Source organism: Gymnogyps californianus, chromosome 13 (assembly GCF_018139145.2).
Source record: "Gymnogyps californianus isolate 813 chromosome 13, ASM1813914v2, whole genome shotgun sequence".
Taxonomy (NCBI): domain Eukaryota; kingdom Metazoa; phylum Chordata; class Aves; order Accipitriformes; family Cathartidae; genus Gymnogyps; species Gymnogyps californianus.
In genome coordinates, this window is record NC_059483.1 from 23,651,214 (window position 1) to 23,668,763 (window position 17,550).

Sequence of the window (17,550 nt, forward strand, 5' to 3'; positions counted from 1 at the left end):
AGTTTTACAGATCACTTTTCTATGGTAAAAACATGCTGCAAAAGTAATAATTTGTCAAATAACTCTAATCAGGGAAGAAAACACAGTTTTGACTATGATACGGTATCCACTAAGTAAAAAACCAATACAAACTGGGCGGGGGAGATTCCAATATTAAATGTTAGATCTGAATTATTTAACCATAATATAGTGTTGTAATTAATGTCCATACTGTATGTACCTCATTGCATTGTATGTCTTACCAATTCTTGATGTGTGGAATTTAGAAGAACTAAAAGCAGTGACTCTATTACCCCCAAAATTGCTTTTATATTGCTTTATATTGACAAGTCATAAGTTTGAAACTAAATTATGTTAATCATTTTATTTTGATATCCCATGCTGGTGTCTGAATTGCATAAAAATTCTATTTTGTGTTAAGTGGCAGGTCTGCAAAGAAACTGTATATTTAACCCTAATTACACATTGCTAGGATCAGGTAGTACATGGGCTCGTGTTCTCACGTAAATAACGTATATACAAGAAGTGAGTTAAAAAAACCCCATGCCACATTCAGAGAAGTTCTAAAAGGTTAGGTCATTATAGTGAAATTTTGCAATATCTTTTGTGATACTTCTGTTTACTTTCTCAGAAAACTTTCTCCATTTTCGCAGTCTTAGGTGGGAGCTTTGCTTCAGAAAGATCAATGGACACAAGATGTATCTGTATCATCTACTCCTTGTAACGCTTGCGGTTATCGACAGGAGTCAGTGAAATGCACTGCATGCTGGATGGTGGTTTGTTTCCTTTACTGATGCCCCTCTTAGCCTCGTTAAAGGCGTGAGATCCTGTAGTCTGGAAGTAGGGAAGAATCTGGTCTGTCCCAGACAGAACATGCAATATCATCGGTAGTGCTGGGCCAAGTTTCTTACCCGATGAAAAACATTAAAATTAGATTATTTTTTTATCGGTCACAAGTGAGTCGAGCAGGAGGAACAGAGTGATTCTAAAAACAGAGAAATATTTACCACTCAAGTATCTGAAGAAATTGGCAGTGATAAAAAGGAAATACCGTAAAGGGAACACAAAATGGCTTAGCTGGGCTCTGAAAAACAAGTGAGTAGTCTTTAAATGTGCCTAGATGTTTTTCTGGATTTTAGAGCTCTGGCCTTTTGGGGGGAAAGAATAATGTAAATGCTAAAAAGAGTTGGACAAAAAGTAAGCTTTGTATCCTATCTATGAGAATCAGACGATGTGTGTCATGCTAGTTTTTACAGTCATAGTCTACAGTCTTCCACTGATTAAAATCAAATTTGACAGTAACACAATATAGAGGTTTAACTGACAGCACACACAGCACATTTGCTAGTCATAATGCCACAGTTTAATGACTGACGCATGTGGGAAGCTAATTCGGTTTTTTTTTTTCTTGAATGGGATAAATGAGCATCCAGTTAATACCAATCATGAATTCAAGCCATGTGACAAAATTGATGCTACATACCCTGTTCTTGTTTTGCATATTCTGCAAATTGAGCTGCAGGAAAAGAGCCAGTTTGTACACACATCCGGAGAGAAAGTTCATTCTGCTTTCTGACACATCCACCAATCGCAGCTGAATGTATCCAGCTTGCTTCTGTTGTGTCCACAAACTAATTACCCTTTCTCTGTTAAATAGCCTAAGAATTACAAATTGTATGCCTGTTTTGAGAAAAAGTACAGGTTGAACAAGCAGACGTAGTATAAATAAAATATTTATATAAAAATAGTCTCTTACAAAATATACTCTCTTATCCTATGGTTGATTTTTCCAAAAGATGGAAGTTTGTCTGGATTTTCTTATTTTTAGACATATTCCAAACAGGATTTTATTAATGCTTCTTTCTTTAATTGAAGAAAAAAAAAAAAAAACACCTGGTAAAGATTTGTAACCCCTACCACTTGACTTTTGTTCCAGACAACTAGCAGCAAACAGGAGAAAACAAACAAACAAACAAAAAAAACCCCCCAAAACAACAGTGTGTGTTTGTGTATGTACATATATATAAAGACGCCAGCTTTTGTACTTAAACATCTAGTACTGTAGAACATATCCTGCAAGTCCAACTAATAGAAATATCCTAGTTAAGAATAATATATACAGCTCCAGTTTTTCCTTGCTGTTTCTACAAAATTATTCCACAAAGAAAGCCAGCTATCTACTTTAATTGCAGAATAGTTCCAAAATGTGGTAGAGTTCTCTTTAATTAAATAAATTAATATTAGTTTTATCTGAATAAATTGTTAAATATTGCTATTATTATGCCCAAGTGTCCCAAATCCCTGTGCTAAAATCTGCAGCACACACACACACGAAAAAGGCAGATAAAGCAGTGTCTACAGAAAACTTCAACAGTTCTACTCGCTGTAGCAAATGGTATGAAGTGGAAAGATGGGCAAGACCAGCAGAAGCTTTTCACAAGTGTAGAAGCCTAAATCTGTGTCATCCACACACTCACATGGGCAATTCACGATGGGGCACTGTCCATCCCATCCTGTGCAAAGCCCTCGTTTGAGGATTTCTCCCCTACCCCTCCCTGCTCCTTATACACTGAAGTTTTTGACCATCTTTTTTCCAAACCAAGAGTTAGTTGCCACGCTCAGAGATTTTTCTCTGACTGGTGTCTCTTCACAAGGCAGTCAACGCTTCTTGCTTTAGAGGTGCAGATTAACTGAGATGATCTTTTTCTCTCTGTTTTGTGTGTCAGGTGGCTCGGGGTGGGGTTTGTTTGTTTTTGTTTCTTGGCTGACTTTCATAACAGTCTGAAATGTGTATCCACATAAGCAATGAAACGTGAGAAGAAAAGAGAGGGCTCCATTCATCAGCATTTCTTCTGGGAGAGCAGGTCTTTCCTACAGTCTTGTGTAGGTACGTTGAGTGCATGTGCAAATGTATTCATGGCCAGGGACATGTCAGCCTGCCCAGCCACGTACTCACTTACAGGTATAGACTTCTGTTCTTTCACTGCATGTGTTGCATTTAACATAGCAGCACCAATGAAATTTGCAGTTGCACTGCCACACTCTTGAGTACTGGTGTGTATTGTAACCGCGACCACAGCACATCAGATCGCAGCCATTGGACTGCTGGGCTGTCTTGTTGCACATCCTTCCCTGCGTTCCCACACTGCCAGTGACAGGGTCTTCTTCACAATAATTGGGAGATTTTTCTATGTACACTAAATCTGTATCCATGGGTTTGCGATAGGAAAGTGGCTTCTTTATTTTGAGGAAGGTTGGACGCTTGTTACGACTTGCTCTCACCGGTTCGACTTGAACAGCTTCGTTGTATTTGTCCTTAAGGATGTAGCCCAGCTCCCGGAATTTAGGCAGAGTTGTCCAGCATGTTTTAGTGGTACAGGATCCCGAGACCCCATGGCACTTGCACTCTAACTTCATGTTTTCTTCCAGAATCTGTATTTGGAAGAACAAAGAATGATGCATTAATACAAGCTAGAGTCTCTTCAAAAAACCAGGTTTATTTGATGCATATTGAATGACAGTCAGGGATGGGTTTGCTCTCCAGCATGAGTTGCCACCAGACATAAGCCACGTTCCCATCAAAGCTGTGGGTTTTGCTTGCCTAGTGACACAGTTGACCCAGCTAACAAATGCTCACCCGTGTCAGCTGAGTTCTGCCTGCAAAGCTGATTCCCCATTTGCACTTCGAGTTAAGCAGGGAACATAACTTTGCCTAATTTCACAGCCCACGGACCAAAGGTAAAATGGGACCCTCCTTAACCACAGCTTTTCTCCACTTTCATTTGCAATATGATCACGCAGTGCTTCAGATTTGTCTGTTGCAATTTTGGGCATATGGCAGTGAAATTAGGAACTGGCAGAAAATCCCAGCTTTACATGAAGTGCCACGTGCAGGATGCTTTGAAAGTTCAACAATAGGTACTAGAACTTGATTTTTGTAAACAGATGTTCAAAACCAAACTGCATTTCAGTTCTTGCACCTGAAAATTACATAAGCTGGTGCAATATGTGAACAAGCCAATAAGCTCTATCAATGCTTATCCTCCTGTTGGTCTCACATCAATCAACAGTGTAGAGCAGATGATAATTTATTTATATAGGCATCATCTGTTCTAAATGTTGCAAGTTAATGCTCCAATTTGGAAATCTAGGTATTATTTTGATATACCATAGTCTTAAGTTCTTTGCACATTCTGGAGGGTTTGAAGAGTTTTGTCTCCTCTCACATGGATAATGGAGCATGCAAAATGCCCCAGCTACTTTGCAAGAAAACTAGGTCTGTCTTAGAGCATAAAGAATAACAGTAAAGACGAGGAATTGGTTTCATGTTTTGTCATCAATTCTTGGTAAAAATTTTCTACCTCCTTAATACTGTAAAAGCATCTCAAACACCTGAACATCAAGGCTTGCTCCACCCTGTCTCATGTTCTCTTCTTTGTAGGGGTCTCTCATGCTTATGCCTGAGTTGTCACTACTTTCCTTTTGAAGATAACAGGCTTCATCTTCCCTTCAACCTTCACATCTCTTGAAACTTTATCCTTCTATCTTCTCCCTCTTGCTGTTTGTTTACCAACCCAGTCTTTGCCAAATAAAACTGGAGACCAGCTTAGTCCCTGCTGTCTGTCCTGAGCCCTATAACTCACCTCACTTAGCAGCTACATTGGGTTAATGCTAGAAGACATACCTAATTCCAGCAATTAATTTCCCACTGGTCTTTGCTTAAAAGAGAACATAATAATTTTGATGATTAAATTCCGCCTAACCTGGCAGATACCAGCAGTGGAAAGCCTAGCCAGAGGGATTATCTGGGTTCAGGGAGTGGCGACATAATTTTTCCCCTGAGAAACCCCAGCTGATCCGTGCAGCTCCAAACCTGGGCAGCCTAGAAGGCTGGAGGGAGGTCAGTGATACAGAAATTTGAATTAACCCTTTGTTATAACCTCCCCCTCCAGTTCTGGACGTTTGGAAAACTTACCATGCAGACACCGTCACGGGCTGCTGCTGAAAATGGCAGCCTGCACTGAAGAAGCCAAGTCCAGCTCGAAGGCTAGACATGTGTGCTGGGACTTCAAGTCTAAAATCTCAGCATAAACTGGGGGTAGCAAGGAGAAAGAGCACATCTTAAGTTGTGCAGCCAGCAGATCATAAGTAGCACACTAACACTGGCGAACATAGCTCCGTTCTGTTCTTGGCAGCCTTAAAACAGGTAATTTAAAGACTGCATGTAGTAGCTTATTATTCTCATACCTTTTGGTCTTGAGGGTGTTCTCGTGTCACCCAGGCACACTAATTGCTATTGCCTAACCTTAGGATAGTTTGTAGCTGCTTCTTTACTCACTGTTCTTCCTCTGCTCCTTTTCAATGAAGATAGGGATCTCAAAGGCATTAAAATAGCTTTATTTTTATTTTAGTCTATGAGTGAAGTGTCAGCACACGTGGTCTGAAGACAGGATTAAAACCCCTAGAAAGTATAGGTCCAAGATTTTGTCAGATGTGAACTTAGCATATATTAGGTCACATTTTGTGCTACTGCTTTTAAATTAGTTTTTCATGCAAACTATCTAATGACTGCCCTAAAACTCAGATGTGAGAAACTTTTATATTCAGATCTACATCTTAACTTGCAGTTCTGCTCAAGCTTTGGCTTACGTTTTGCACTATCTTGTTATCTTGAGTTTCTCTCTCAGTCACTGCATACTTCTTTTATTGCTCACTCATTCATAAGGTAGTACACTTAGAAGATAGATGAGGAGACGGAAAAGGAGTTATAGCACAGAAACCGGAAAAATAACATAAATTCTTTTAGCCTCATTTGTACCTTTTTAAAAGCTCTTTTTTTAAAATTTGAAACTAGCCAGGGATACATTTCTCAGCCCTAATTCAATCACTGCTCTTGTTCAAGTGGCTGGCCTTACATCCTGGTACGATGTTCAAACTTGCAACAAAATATTTCTAACTCGCCTGCCATCAGGATCCGCCAAATTGACTTGAAATATTAATACAAAATACATCACGTGTCATCTATCCAGGTAGGGTTTTTTTTCCTGAAGTGTAGTTAAATAGCCTAAATTGCCTTTTGGTTTATTTCATTAACATCCCATTTACAGCCAGCAATCTCTGAGAGAATGAGTAGTTCCACTGGAAAGAGCTGAGCAAGCAGCTGGAGCAGTTCAGCAACTGGGCAGCCTCATGTCACGTGTTGGTCTCCTGCTCCGGGTGACATGATGCCAACCAGAACGAGCTTCTGCTTTTCTGGTCTCAGCTAAGGCTGGGCATGAGCAGTTAGGATAAAAAGGTCTGGTTTTGTCTGAGCATGAGGAGTTTGAGCAATACTAGTTGATCCCATGTGCTAGGGGTCCTTCTTAGATGACCAAAAATGCTTGGAGGGGGACAGGAGGGGGCAGAGGGATGAGAAAGAGTTTTGTCTTTTAACGCTGTGCCACATTTATTGTTTTCTTTTTTTTTTTTTTTTCTGTAGATAGGCCTTCCTAAGATTTGCTGGCTAACCCTCCCTTTTCTCTGCGTACTTGTTGGGGGTGCGTTTCCAATACGCTATGCTAAAATTGCTCCAACATAGCTGCTTAATTTGGGTCCACTGTACTCTGCAATTGAACTTTCCCTTCCAGTTCTACCTTTTCTAACCCAGCCTCTCTACCTTTCGCTCACAAACCCTTTTGTTGGTTCTGTTCTTGTATATATATCCTCCTCGCTGGTGCTGTCTTTCAATGTGGTGTTTTGCAAATTCAGCCAGAGATGAATTGACTCTATAGCCTTTAGAAAATAGGCTACATGTAACTTGAACCATCTATCCTCAGCAAAAGCAAAAGCCTGCAATGGTGATTTGATAGTTTTATTGTACTGTGATATCAGGTGCTTGGACTATTTGTTTTGCATTAAAATATGTGGACAGTGGTATTTTAATACCTTTACGTTATTCTAGTAGCCTCTGATAAATCAGTGCCTTCATAAATTCAAGACGAGCGTTGAAAAGAGAAGGAAGAAAATAAAATAGAGGATTCTTTGGGTAGGGATAGGAGGCCTCAGTCTTTCCCTTGGTTTCCGTGAGCCAAAAGAAGTGCTCTACCCCTTAAAAACTTGGTCTGTCTTAAAAACAGAAAGCGTTCTTCACCTTTCAAGATCAGGATTTGTTTCTTTGAAGGTATTAGCCAGCAGCTCACACTTTTAACATTAGATTAAAACTTTATATATGTTATAGACTGACTTTTCCTAAAATGTAAGAGCCTGAAGAGCACAAAATTTAAATCCTAGATCCTCTGTTTCTTACCAAATGACCATATCCAGCTCCGTCAGCCATGGAAAGTAAATCTGTATGCACCAGTGAATGCTCTGAACTGGATTAAATGCGAACAAAGAGCTGGAGTTCTTTTAGCTTTGTCCACTTTTTCTTTGAGCTCCTACAGTAAACTGTCAGTACTTGTTTTTCTCTCTCTCTCTCCCCCCCCCCCCCCCCCCCCCCCATTAGCCTCTGGGAAATAGTTTGTGTGAAGAGAACTTGCGCTGGCTCTCTCTATTGATGTTATCTTCAGATAGAGTACCTTTGGGCACTGCCATTAGGAACTTAACATGTTTTTTCTTCACCTTTAGTTTTGCAGAGAATGCATAGGGTGCATCATGTGAGGGTGGCAAGCTGTAGCTCTGGAGAACCCTGCAGCCCAGGAGCTGCATGGGCTGGTACCAGCACTGTGGTCCTGCAGTGGGCAGGGTGCCCGTAGTGGTACCCTGGCTGGGGGCTGGCTGAGCCAACGGTCCTGGTTTCCACTGAAACCAGCAGAAAGTGCTGGCTGGTGCGACTAGGCGCCGGAGTGGCATTTGCTTACGAGTGCTGCCGCTGCTGCCCTGCAGCCGCATCGGATGTGTGCCCTGCGGGTGGTGGGACGGGTGCTGCGGGTGCTCGGGTCTGGGCAAACGGAGAGGTTGTTATGTGGCTGGCGTGCTCAGAAATGCTGGTCGCCCTCGTGCAGTGGGTTTTCTCAGCTCGGTGTCTCTGTTACCTGAGTTAGTCAGTGGTGTGTACCTCCCTGGGTTTCCAGCAGCTAAAGTCAGTTGACTTTCCAAATGCCTCTGCCAGGGCAGTCTGGGACCCCGCATGCCCACTCACGTGGGGTCAGGTACTGCACAACCCGGGGTTCAGTCACCAGAACTCTAAAGCACTCAACGCCAAAGCTGTCCTGAAGGACTTACAGCATGAAATACAGTGACCATCACACTTCCAGTGCATTCTCCTTCACGAACAGGATTCCCATGGAAACTAAATCCTGCCTCACAGTCAATACACTGCCAATACCACAGCGCCTCAGGCTAGGGACCCTTTACTGCTTCATCAGAAATAACTCAGACTCCAGTCTACGCGTGAAGCAGATGTAATTAGTGGGACAACAGACACTGATTCCTATCCCACCAAGGCCATAATCTTTCCTAATTTTGTCTGACATCAGATCATCTGGATCAGGAAATACCTGTCTCCTACAAGTGCCTGCACACATACCTTTACTATAGGTCAAAGAAAACACAACTATTGGCAAAACAAGAGTGAATTTTTCACTCTGGAGAAGAACATGGCAGGGCTTGGATAGTGGTCACAACATTTCTGTGGGCTGGGGAGGCCAATGGACAGATGCAAATCTGCCCCTTTCAGCTTGTGGCAGATGAGGATTTATGATTTATATTACTTTCAGACGCAATTGTAGCTATAAGACAAAGCCCCTCAAGTTTCAGAAATGATGTTAGAGATATGGGTTTTGCTTTTGAAGAAGGATTCATTGAGTAAAAATATTGTTTTAAGCTAAGACAGTAAAGCCATGTCATATTTAGTCTTTCAACAAATTAACTTACTTGAGAACCGAATCATATCTAGAGCAACTGGCAGTGAGGTCTAGAGCGAGACTAGGCATGGAAAAGGGCAGTGGATGTACATGTGAGATTGATGTGACAAGCAGTAAAAGGACTATGTCTAATTAAAATGACTAGGAAATTACTCTGCCACTTGTTTTATTCAAGTGTGACAGTAATCTCAAAAGGATGCTACTGTTTAAGTAACTTGTAGGACTGTCTTAACACCAGAGCTCTGAAACTTGAGGAAAGTAGAAACAATACTTGGTGCTTTTTGATTGGAAAACAAAAATGAACGTGAGAGAGCATAAAAGAAGAAACACTGCTGTTGAAGACAAACCCTATGAAATTTTTAAGAAATGTGAGAAACAGCATAATAAAAAAGTACCCAAATGCAAGTTTTAAGTTAGCAAAGGCATATTTAAACAGAAAAGATTATTTCCCATCAGTGGCTGTTCACTAACTATATTAACGGAGCTGTTGTAAAATGTGTGCTATAGAAACATAACATATTTTGCATTGATATCCTATGGCAAACTAACTGTGGATGAGTTTGGAACCGATTGTGTCCCATATTAAGAGTGACTCATTCCAGACAGTGTTTCATATTTCAGTTGTACATATTATGAAGACCTTATTAAGCACAGCCAAAAGATTTTTTTTCTCATGTTTTTGATTAGGAAATCTGTGCAAAAGAATAATATCTGAAGACAGTATCAAACAAATTCAATACACTGAACTCTGTGAGCCGTGACTATCCCAGAAATACTACTACCCCTGGCAGGTTGAACCATTTTTCTCATTACAAGAGATTTTTTGTCTCAAATAAAAAATGACTGGGAAATCACCACAGCATGTGACCTACATCAATCAAATCACCATTGCACTTTCCTTGGAATAGGTGTCTAAAGAAAATCAGGCAACATGCTGGTCTGAGGACTAATTATGAAGACAGCCAAGAGAATGCTGATAAATGACATAATGCTAGAAACATCACAGATGGGTGGTATTTCCCAATACCACCATCTACCTTCAATAATGGCTATCCTATTTTAAAGAACAGAAACACTTTTTCCAGATTCTAACTCGTGATACCCTTAAAAATGAAGACTTCAAAAATTTTGCGCTCTCATAAGTTTAACCTTTTGTGTACTATCTCTGACTTTTCTCTATGCTGCCACAAAGCAGGAGGTTCCTTACATTTCTTATATGCACTTTATAGAGTTTCATAATTATTTTTATACTTTCTGCCCTGGAATATTAGTTGTCCTTTACTTCGGCTTTATAAAAAAGTTGACTGTATGCAGCAATTATTTTCTAAATGCAGCTTCTATTTCCACAATATATCAAACAAGTAGAGAAAAAATTATTAGGTAGTCTTTCTATATGGTCACAGTACTCATGCACTGTTGTCAGCATGCACAAACTGAATGAGATGTTCTTCTCTTTCCCTGGGTAAGTTGTATTGTTTAAATTAGAGGACAGAAGACCTAGTACCCTTCATTCAGTGACTAGCACTGTGCAGAACAGCAAATGAACACAGAAGTCTGAGAGCAAGGCCAGTAAAAGCTGAGAGGAATGCAGCAAAAAATATTTTCTCCTGCATATTTGTCTTATACTTCCGATAACCTTCATGACTTGCCGTGTACTAAATCAATTTATCACCACTTCTGGGACCAAAAAACAAAAGAGCAGTAGAAAATAAATGTCACGGGATGCTTTCATAATTGTTATTTTTGAAGAATAGTTGGACTTAGGATAAAAAGGCCATAGCTGTTTTTAAAAAGAGAGACTTAATGAGACAGATTCTCACACAACCTAATAATGCTCTTCTCAAATTAAACCATAAGGCATGGCCTTTGCTTTTTTTCAAACTGTAGGAACTCCTATGTGAAATAAAACAAGGTGTCATAGTACTTCAGCTTTCTGTCACTGAGGGGTCCTTCTAGGAGAACATGTTATATCACACCGTAGCTGCTCCTAGGATAAACTTCTGCCAAAATCCCCTCAGTTTTGCAAAAGTAACTATGAAAGTGGATTCCACGTATGTGGCTCAGTCTGTATCTAGCTTGCTCATTCCTCAATATTTTTCTCCGACAGCTCCGTAAATCTAATCATGGCCGTGAAAGTCAAATAAGGTTCTTAAGTTTTTATTTATCTTCATCAAGATACTGCTTGCAGAGATAGTGGGCATGATGTGGCAACACCTGATGTTAATAGCTCAGCAAAATCTGATACAGATTTGAGAGGAATGATATGCACAGAAATCCACGCTGCCACGTCAGACAGTCCCTCCTCAGAGCAGGTCTCATGCCAGGTATTCTCTTCTCCCTCACCCCCTCCCTTTTCCATCATATCTGATAACAGCTGCAAGCTAGTCTGTGGGATTCCTTGCCTTTTTACATCTCTCATGAACACATTCCAGTTTTCCCCACAGAGAAAGTACCTGCACCCTCGTCTCTCTCTCTCTCTCTCTGGTCATCAAAATGTAAATTGAAACCATTAATTCATGAGCTGGAACTGTGAGCTTTAGGTTGAGTTTCGCACACTCTTAAGGGACGTGGTGGGTGACAAAGTTTTCTGTGTAATATCAAATCCAAAAGCTTCTCACCCACCCTTCCTCCTGTTGGCAGGAAGTCCTGTTATAAAAGTTTTTCTCAACTACGGATTACCAAACTAATGCTTAGGTAAGTTTTATATCAGGAAATAGCCTGAAAGTAGCATGTTCCTACTGTCTGTTGGCAAATAGGCTGTGACATGGGGGGTTCCTGGTGTGGGACTTTCTGTTTTCTAAGTTGCTAGTGACAAAAGCTCAGTACTTGAAAGTTGGCTTGACAGTTTATTGAGGGGTTACTGCTGTGATGGCTTCTTGGTACATCTGTCTGCAAGACTGGTCTGACTTCCATTTTGGTTTTGCGGATTTTTCTATTTAAAAGCAAGGCAAATATTTTAACAGAAAAAAATTGAAATAATTTGAAAACATAACTGTCAATGTGTTTGATAAACTACTTGTTTTTAAAAAATAACTCTTGGGAGACCCATTATCACCTAGATTAGACTGGATCAATGCAGTGCCAAGTAAGTGTCATCATGTAGGAAGTTTAAAGATCAGTCATAAAAAGGAACTTGGAAAAAATAGTTCTGAAAAAAATCTGGTTTCTTTTAATGTGCTTTCACCCACTACTATTGGAATATAGCTGAATTGTCTTAAAGACATTCAACATGTTATTTTATATTCTATATTTGTATAAGTGAAAGTGTGATTTCCTAGCCCCTTACTGAAATGGGACTGTGAGATTAAGGGAAAATTTATCTAGGATTGTTATTTGCTGCTGTCCAAGCAAAACTGACACTGTGGATATGATGGATTTTAGCTTGTGAAATACTGAATAGTCTTGTTGTCTGGCCTACCTGGGCACTTTGTACAATGAAGCTAAAATAGACTGGAAAGGGGGATGGTGTAACAGAATTACGGATAGAGTTGTTGGTTATATTATCTAGTTTACCTTCTTATCACTACATAAGTTTTCTACAGTACGTATCTTCCTCTCCAAAAAGATACCGGCTAGCATGTTCATGCCAGAAGTGAATAAAAGATGATGATCGAGGAGTTTTGAAAATGAAGAAACAACATGGTGTTCACTGACACTAAGACAGTTTACAAAGAAAATGAGACAGCAATTTTTCTGGATTTGGACACGTTACCAACATAATGTTTCTTCTTAGATCGTATCTACTTCCCTTACATTCTGGTCAAAAATTAAAAATCACTCCAAAATACTGATACTTCTAAAACAGGCCTCTCTAAAATAGTGACCTGTGCGGTATTTTGCCATGTATTAAAAAGATGACCAACGTCCATTGTTAAAAACTCCATTTTCCCTAATCCCTACTTCAGTCTAGGAGCTCAGTGCTGCAGTCAATGTATGGATCAGAGTAATGAAGTCAATGAAATCTTAACTGAGTGATGTCTGCCGACCTCGACCTCTTCGAAGTCAATATAATTCTTCTAGCATCCTACGTCCAGTGTGTCTGTTTTCAGTTTTGATCTTGGGACAGTGATCTTCATCCATACTCTGGGCTTCTAAATGTCAATGCATCAAGCTGTCATTAAAATGTAGGATGGAGTGGGTTTTTTTAAAAAAGAAAGAAAGAAAGTAATTGTGCTTATACTTTATGTTTTAGCATGCTGTTTCTGAAGGAATTGGAAGTACTCCCAGATAAGATGAACTAAACTTATTTACGCTTCTCAGTCTGGGAACACAATGAGTTAAAGTTTTGGGGGTTATTCAGGCAGGGATGTCGCTTTGGGCTATGTCAAGGAGCCTGAGTCATCCTTCACGTAAAAAACCGTAGGGAAAACAGGAAATGACACAACTGGAATTCATCCTCATCACAGCTAATGTACACAGAGAGAGGAATGGTACAGGGTTGACTCATTCCTACTAAACTTCATCTTCCGTGTAACTCTCCCCACTGGTAGTGAAGCACTCAAATGAAGTGGTGCTGGCATTGTATAGTAAAGAATTGGGAGCAACCAGGTAGAGCATTTTGACAAATGCTTAAGCTGTCAAGAGAAAAGTTTCCAAAGAGTGATAGAAACCAAAAGAGCAGTCTTACTTGTTCCAGACAACTAATCAGAAAACACCTCTTGTGCTAAACTAATAAAGCCAGGTACTGGCAGGAGTACTAGTTGCAAAATAATATCACTTCATATTGCTTCCAAACATTTTTAACCAATAGCCACACACAGTTAATTATAGGTTCATTTAGTTGCATACCAAACTATGAGAGTTAACCCTTAGGTACTCAGCAAATAATACTGTGCAAGGCGTATTTCTTATGCTGAAAAACTTATATAAATTTTAGTTCTCCAAGCCATTAATTTTAGTAAACAAAGGATGTTTTTCCTTTCTATCAAGCTTTTCAGGTGATTTCAAAGTCCTTCTACATTAATTTTTCAGTTCTGCCTTTATAAAAACGCAATGTTTCTTAGCTTAACTTCTTCATTAACTCCTTTGGTCTAGAAAGAAGCACGAGGTATCTTCATGTTTGATTCACAGAGAAACATCTTTAAGATTCAATCCTAATACCTAACACACTGTTCACAACTTGGTAAATGACACTGGAGGTGTACCCATTGCCCGCTCTGCCTACCTACCATTTATTCAGCAGGAAAGAGCACCTGAGCTATCTCCAACTCACTTCCATTCCCTTCAGTCACACTATTTTGCAGCAAGAACATGACCTAGACTGTGGCAGAGGCTTCAAGCCCGTTGCCAAGGATGGTTGTACCCTGGGTGGGATATCACCACACTGGCACATCAAGCAACAGCTGCTCAGGAAAGTGATAGCTATTCTTGTCATTTTAAGAGAAATTTCCCATTACTCCTCCAGCTAATCAGCATGCAATTATTTTAGTTATCATAAGGCAGAAAGTTAGTCACAATAACACATTGTGTTTTGTGAACATATTTCCACGCACTTTGTGTTTACAATTCAAAATATTCACATTATCATAAAGTAACATGATTTTGGTGCTAACTGTAATATGTTTGTGAGAATAATTATTCCAGAAAGATGACTTTCAAATTAAGTTTTATACATACGAGTTTTCCCCCTCCAGTTGCAGTTGGGACAATAGATCCACACTTCCATGTTTTCAAATAGCTTCCACTTATCAGAGATAAGATCCTACCAGCAGAGCCTATCTCTGTAGCCTAGCAGCTGCCAAGATCAGCATGCCCGTATCCAGGCCAAGAATTTTAACAAGGATCTTCTGGCCTGTTGTCAATGAAAATTTCCTCCTATACAGGAGAAAGTGGAATTTCCTAATTTTATGCATAATGCCTAGCACAGTCTAAGCAAACCTCTTTGGCTTTCTGTCTTGCTTACCTGGCTTATTAGATTTTCTCCTTTTCATTCTAACAGGTATTTTAAGCAATAGTTGAAGCTTTTGTCTTACAGGCGAGCAATCATGTATTAACAGAAATTCGCTTTTGAGGTTTACCGTATTGATGCATGTAATTGCCAGCTCACCTCCAATGCCAGCTCACCTCAATCGGTCAGCTCACCCTCCAGACCAGACATAGCTGTGGCTTTTTGTTAATAGATCTACCTGTTTACTACTTACAGATGAGTTAAATAGCAACATCCAACAATACCATTACTAGTTCCTCTTTATAAGCCATGTATAAATGAGTCTTGATACCAAGATTGATGTTTTTAACAAAGGGTTAACCAATTGCTCTACCTCTTTAGTTCAGAAGGTCATAGGATGCCTGTAACAATAGCTTCTAAGCACCAGTTTCACCAGTACATAAACCCGTCAATAAAAGAAACCATGCATGTCTGTAGCACACGTTTAATGTATTAATCAGATATTAATTTTATAAATCTCTCTTTAAGGGGAACCTTAATATAAAGTATAACTCTAGAATAGGTATTCCTTAGCATACTTATCTAAATCTATAATTTTCTGGAAAATATTTTAAGACTTTGATTACACCTTTCAGTCTAAATTTGCCTCAGCTATAGCAAGGCAGACTTCCCAGGTTGATTTCCTGAGAAAACAAAGTCTAAGTGCTCACTTGGTGTCTGGTTCCCTTCTGCCTTCCTATCTTCTCATGTCCCATTGGTAACGGCTGCACCTTTTTGGTAATTTCAACCAAATATGACGAAGGGTAGACATTTTGAAGAAAATTCTGTGAAATAAAAGACCACAGGGAGGATACAGATCCTATAAATACTCCAGGTGGCAGTGTGAACACTAGTGTTGTTTGATTCAGGCAATTCACAAAGAGTTTGCCATCACCTGGAAGACATGCTTTTGCAGGAGAGCATCTCCACTGTTTCATTGTTTAATTTCCTGGAGCTTTTCTTTTTAACCAAGGTCTTAATCCAAGCCTTTTGGACACATATTCTTGACGCTTTATTGAACTTCTTTATTTACACGCTATCCTACCATCTCAATAGTTAATTGTTTTATGACTGCAGGATTTATATACCCAAAGATAACAGTATGTGCTATGACTCAATTAAAATCTCATGTGGGAATAGCCCTGTAAGAGAATACATGGTTGTACTCATAATTGTGTGGGATCTTACATTTAGTGTAAGACCTAGTATGCTTAAGGCAAGGCTAGTTTCCTTAGTGTAGGCCACCAGCTGACGCTACCAAGAGAACCTATTGCTAGAGCACTAGCAATAGATGTTGGCTTAGATCTTATTTAGAGTTTGTGAATACTGACACTTTCCTTCTGTTTGCCCCAGAGGACCAAACGTACTCCATTAGGTGCAGCTCACTTTTAAGTACCAGAAGGCTCAGGGTCATTCCAACAACCAGTTCTAATGCAAATTAATACTACTGCCTTTTGGCACTAATTGGGCGTGCAGAGCCAAGCATCCTCTCTGCAATTACCTGAAACTCTTATCCTTTAATAGATCCATTCTACATTCTTCCAGTACCAAAACAGGCCTTGTTTGTGTCCTTGGACTAAAAGGTTGTTCTTCATTTAATCGATTTTTTAATTGTTTACTTCAAAATACCTGGAAATCCTTTCCATTAAAGCAAAAGTCTGTTCCATTTGTACAGCAAATGCTAGCAATTATTGCTTTTGGTGAGTGTTCAGGGCTTCATGACTTCAGAGTTTTCTGCCACCGAGTGTCTAGTAAAGCACTTGAACCAAACCTTGGTTTAACTTTCATCTTTACCAAAACCTCTGTTATGTATTGTTCCAAACGTCTCTACTTAGCCCAGGTAACTGAGTTCATGTTACTGACTCATCATTGCAAGGCTCTTGGAAATGTTCCTGGAGATGCTTTCAGCTCAGACTCTAGAGGTTTGGCTTGTAACTGCAGAAGATTCCAGTTTCTGTCCCTGTTGACACAGCATGGCAGCAGAGATTCAACCACGCAAACCTAGAGTTACGTGATGAATGGGTATACTTTGTCAGAGACGTAATGAATGAGACTGCACAGTACAATATCTCCAGCATAACTGAGTGTAAACTTTATGTGTAGTATAAACACTGCCTGTTTGTGTATTAAAAATGTTCTCAGTGAATAGCCTGGCCTAACCATTCATTTCCTGCGAACTTGGCCAATACCTGTCTTCTGTTGGGTTTTGCTAAAATTGCTAAAATATGGAGACGGAAGCGTCTAGTTTTATGCAAGGAAATCAGTCGTAGGTTTGGAAACCTAAATTTGAAGTGACAAATGTCATCTGGGGAATACAGGAGAAGCAGAACTGTGCTCATCAGTTATTTCTGAAAATTTTGCAACAATTTAGGCCGAAATTTAGGTATGAACCTCAAAAATTTTGGATTCTGATTTAATTTCTCAATAAAACTTCAAAAAGCACAGGTTAATAGAAATAATACAAGGCAAAACAGCCATGCTTATAGGTCAGAGTTAAGGCTAATAGGCACTATGTTTTCTCTTCCTTATAACTTTTATTACATGATCAGCATAAGTTTTACAATACCCAAACATAGCGCGTATTTGCTTTGAAGTGATTATGCTTTGTGATAGCTGCATTTGTTTCAAATCAGTAATATTTGTTTAGAAATGAGGGCTTTTGTTCTGCAACATGAGACACTGAAGACTCTACCAAGGGTCCCATCCAAAGGTGCTGAAAACACTGGGAGAACTGAATAATCTATACAGCAACTATTTTCGTCTAGAAGATGTTCCCCTCTA

At 39.6% G+C, this 17,550-nt stretch overlaps 1 protein-coding gene across 1 annotated transcript in view; it reads right to left on the bottom strand.

Moving 5' to 3' along the window:
- Nucleotides 1-2,952: 2,952 nt before the first annotated feature.
- The window catches only part of WNT7A (Wnt family member 7A), a 34,212-nt gene continuing 19,614 nt past the window's right edge, over nt 2,953-17,550 (bottom strand). The window contains exon 4 of the mRNA XM_050904691.1: nt 2,953-3,432. Within this exon, the coding sequence (XP_050760648.1) occupies nt 2,953-3,432 (480 nt within the window). The remainder of the gene's footprint in view (nt 3,433-17,550) is intronic.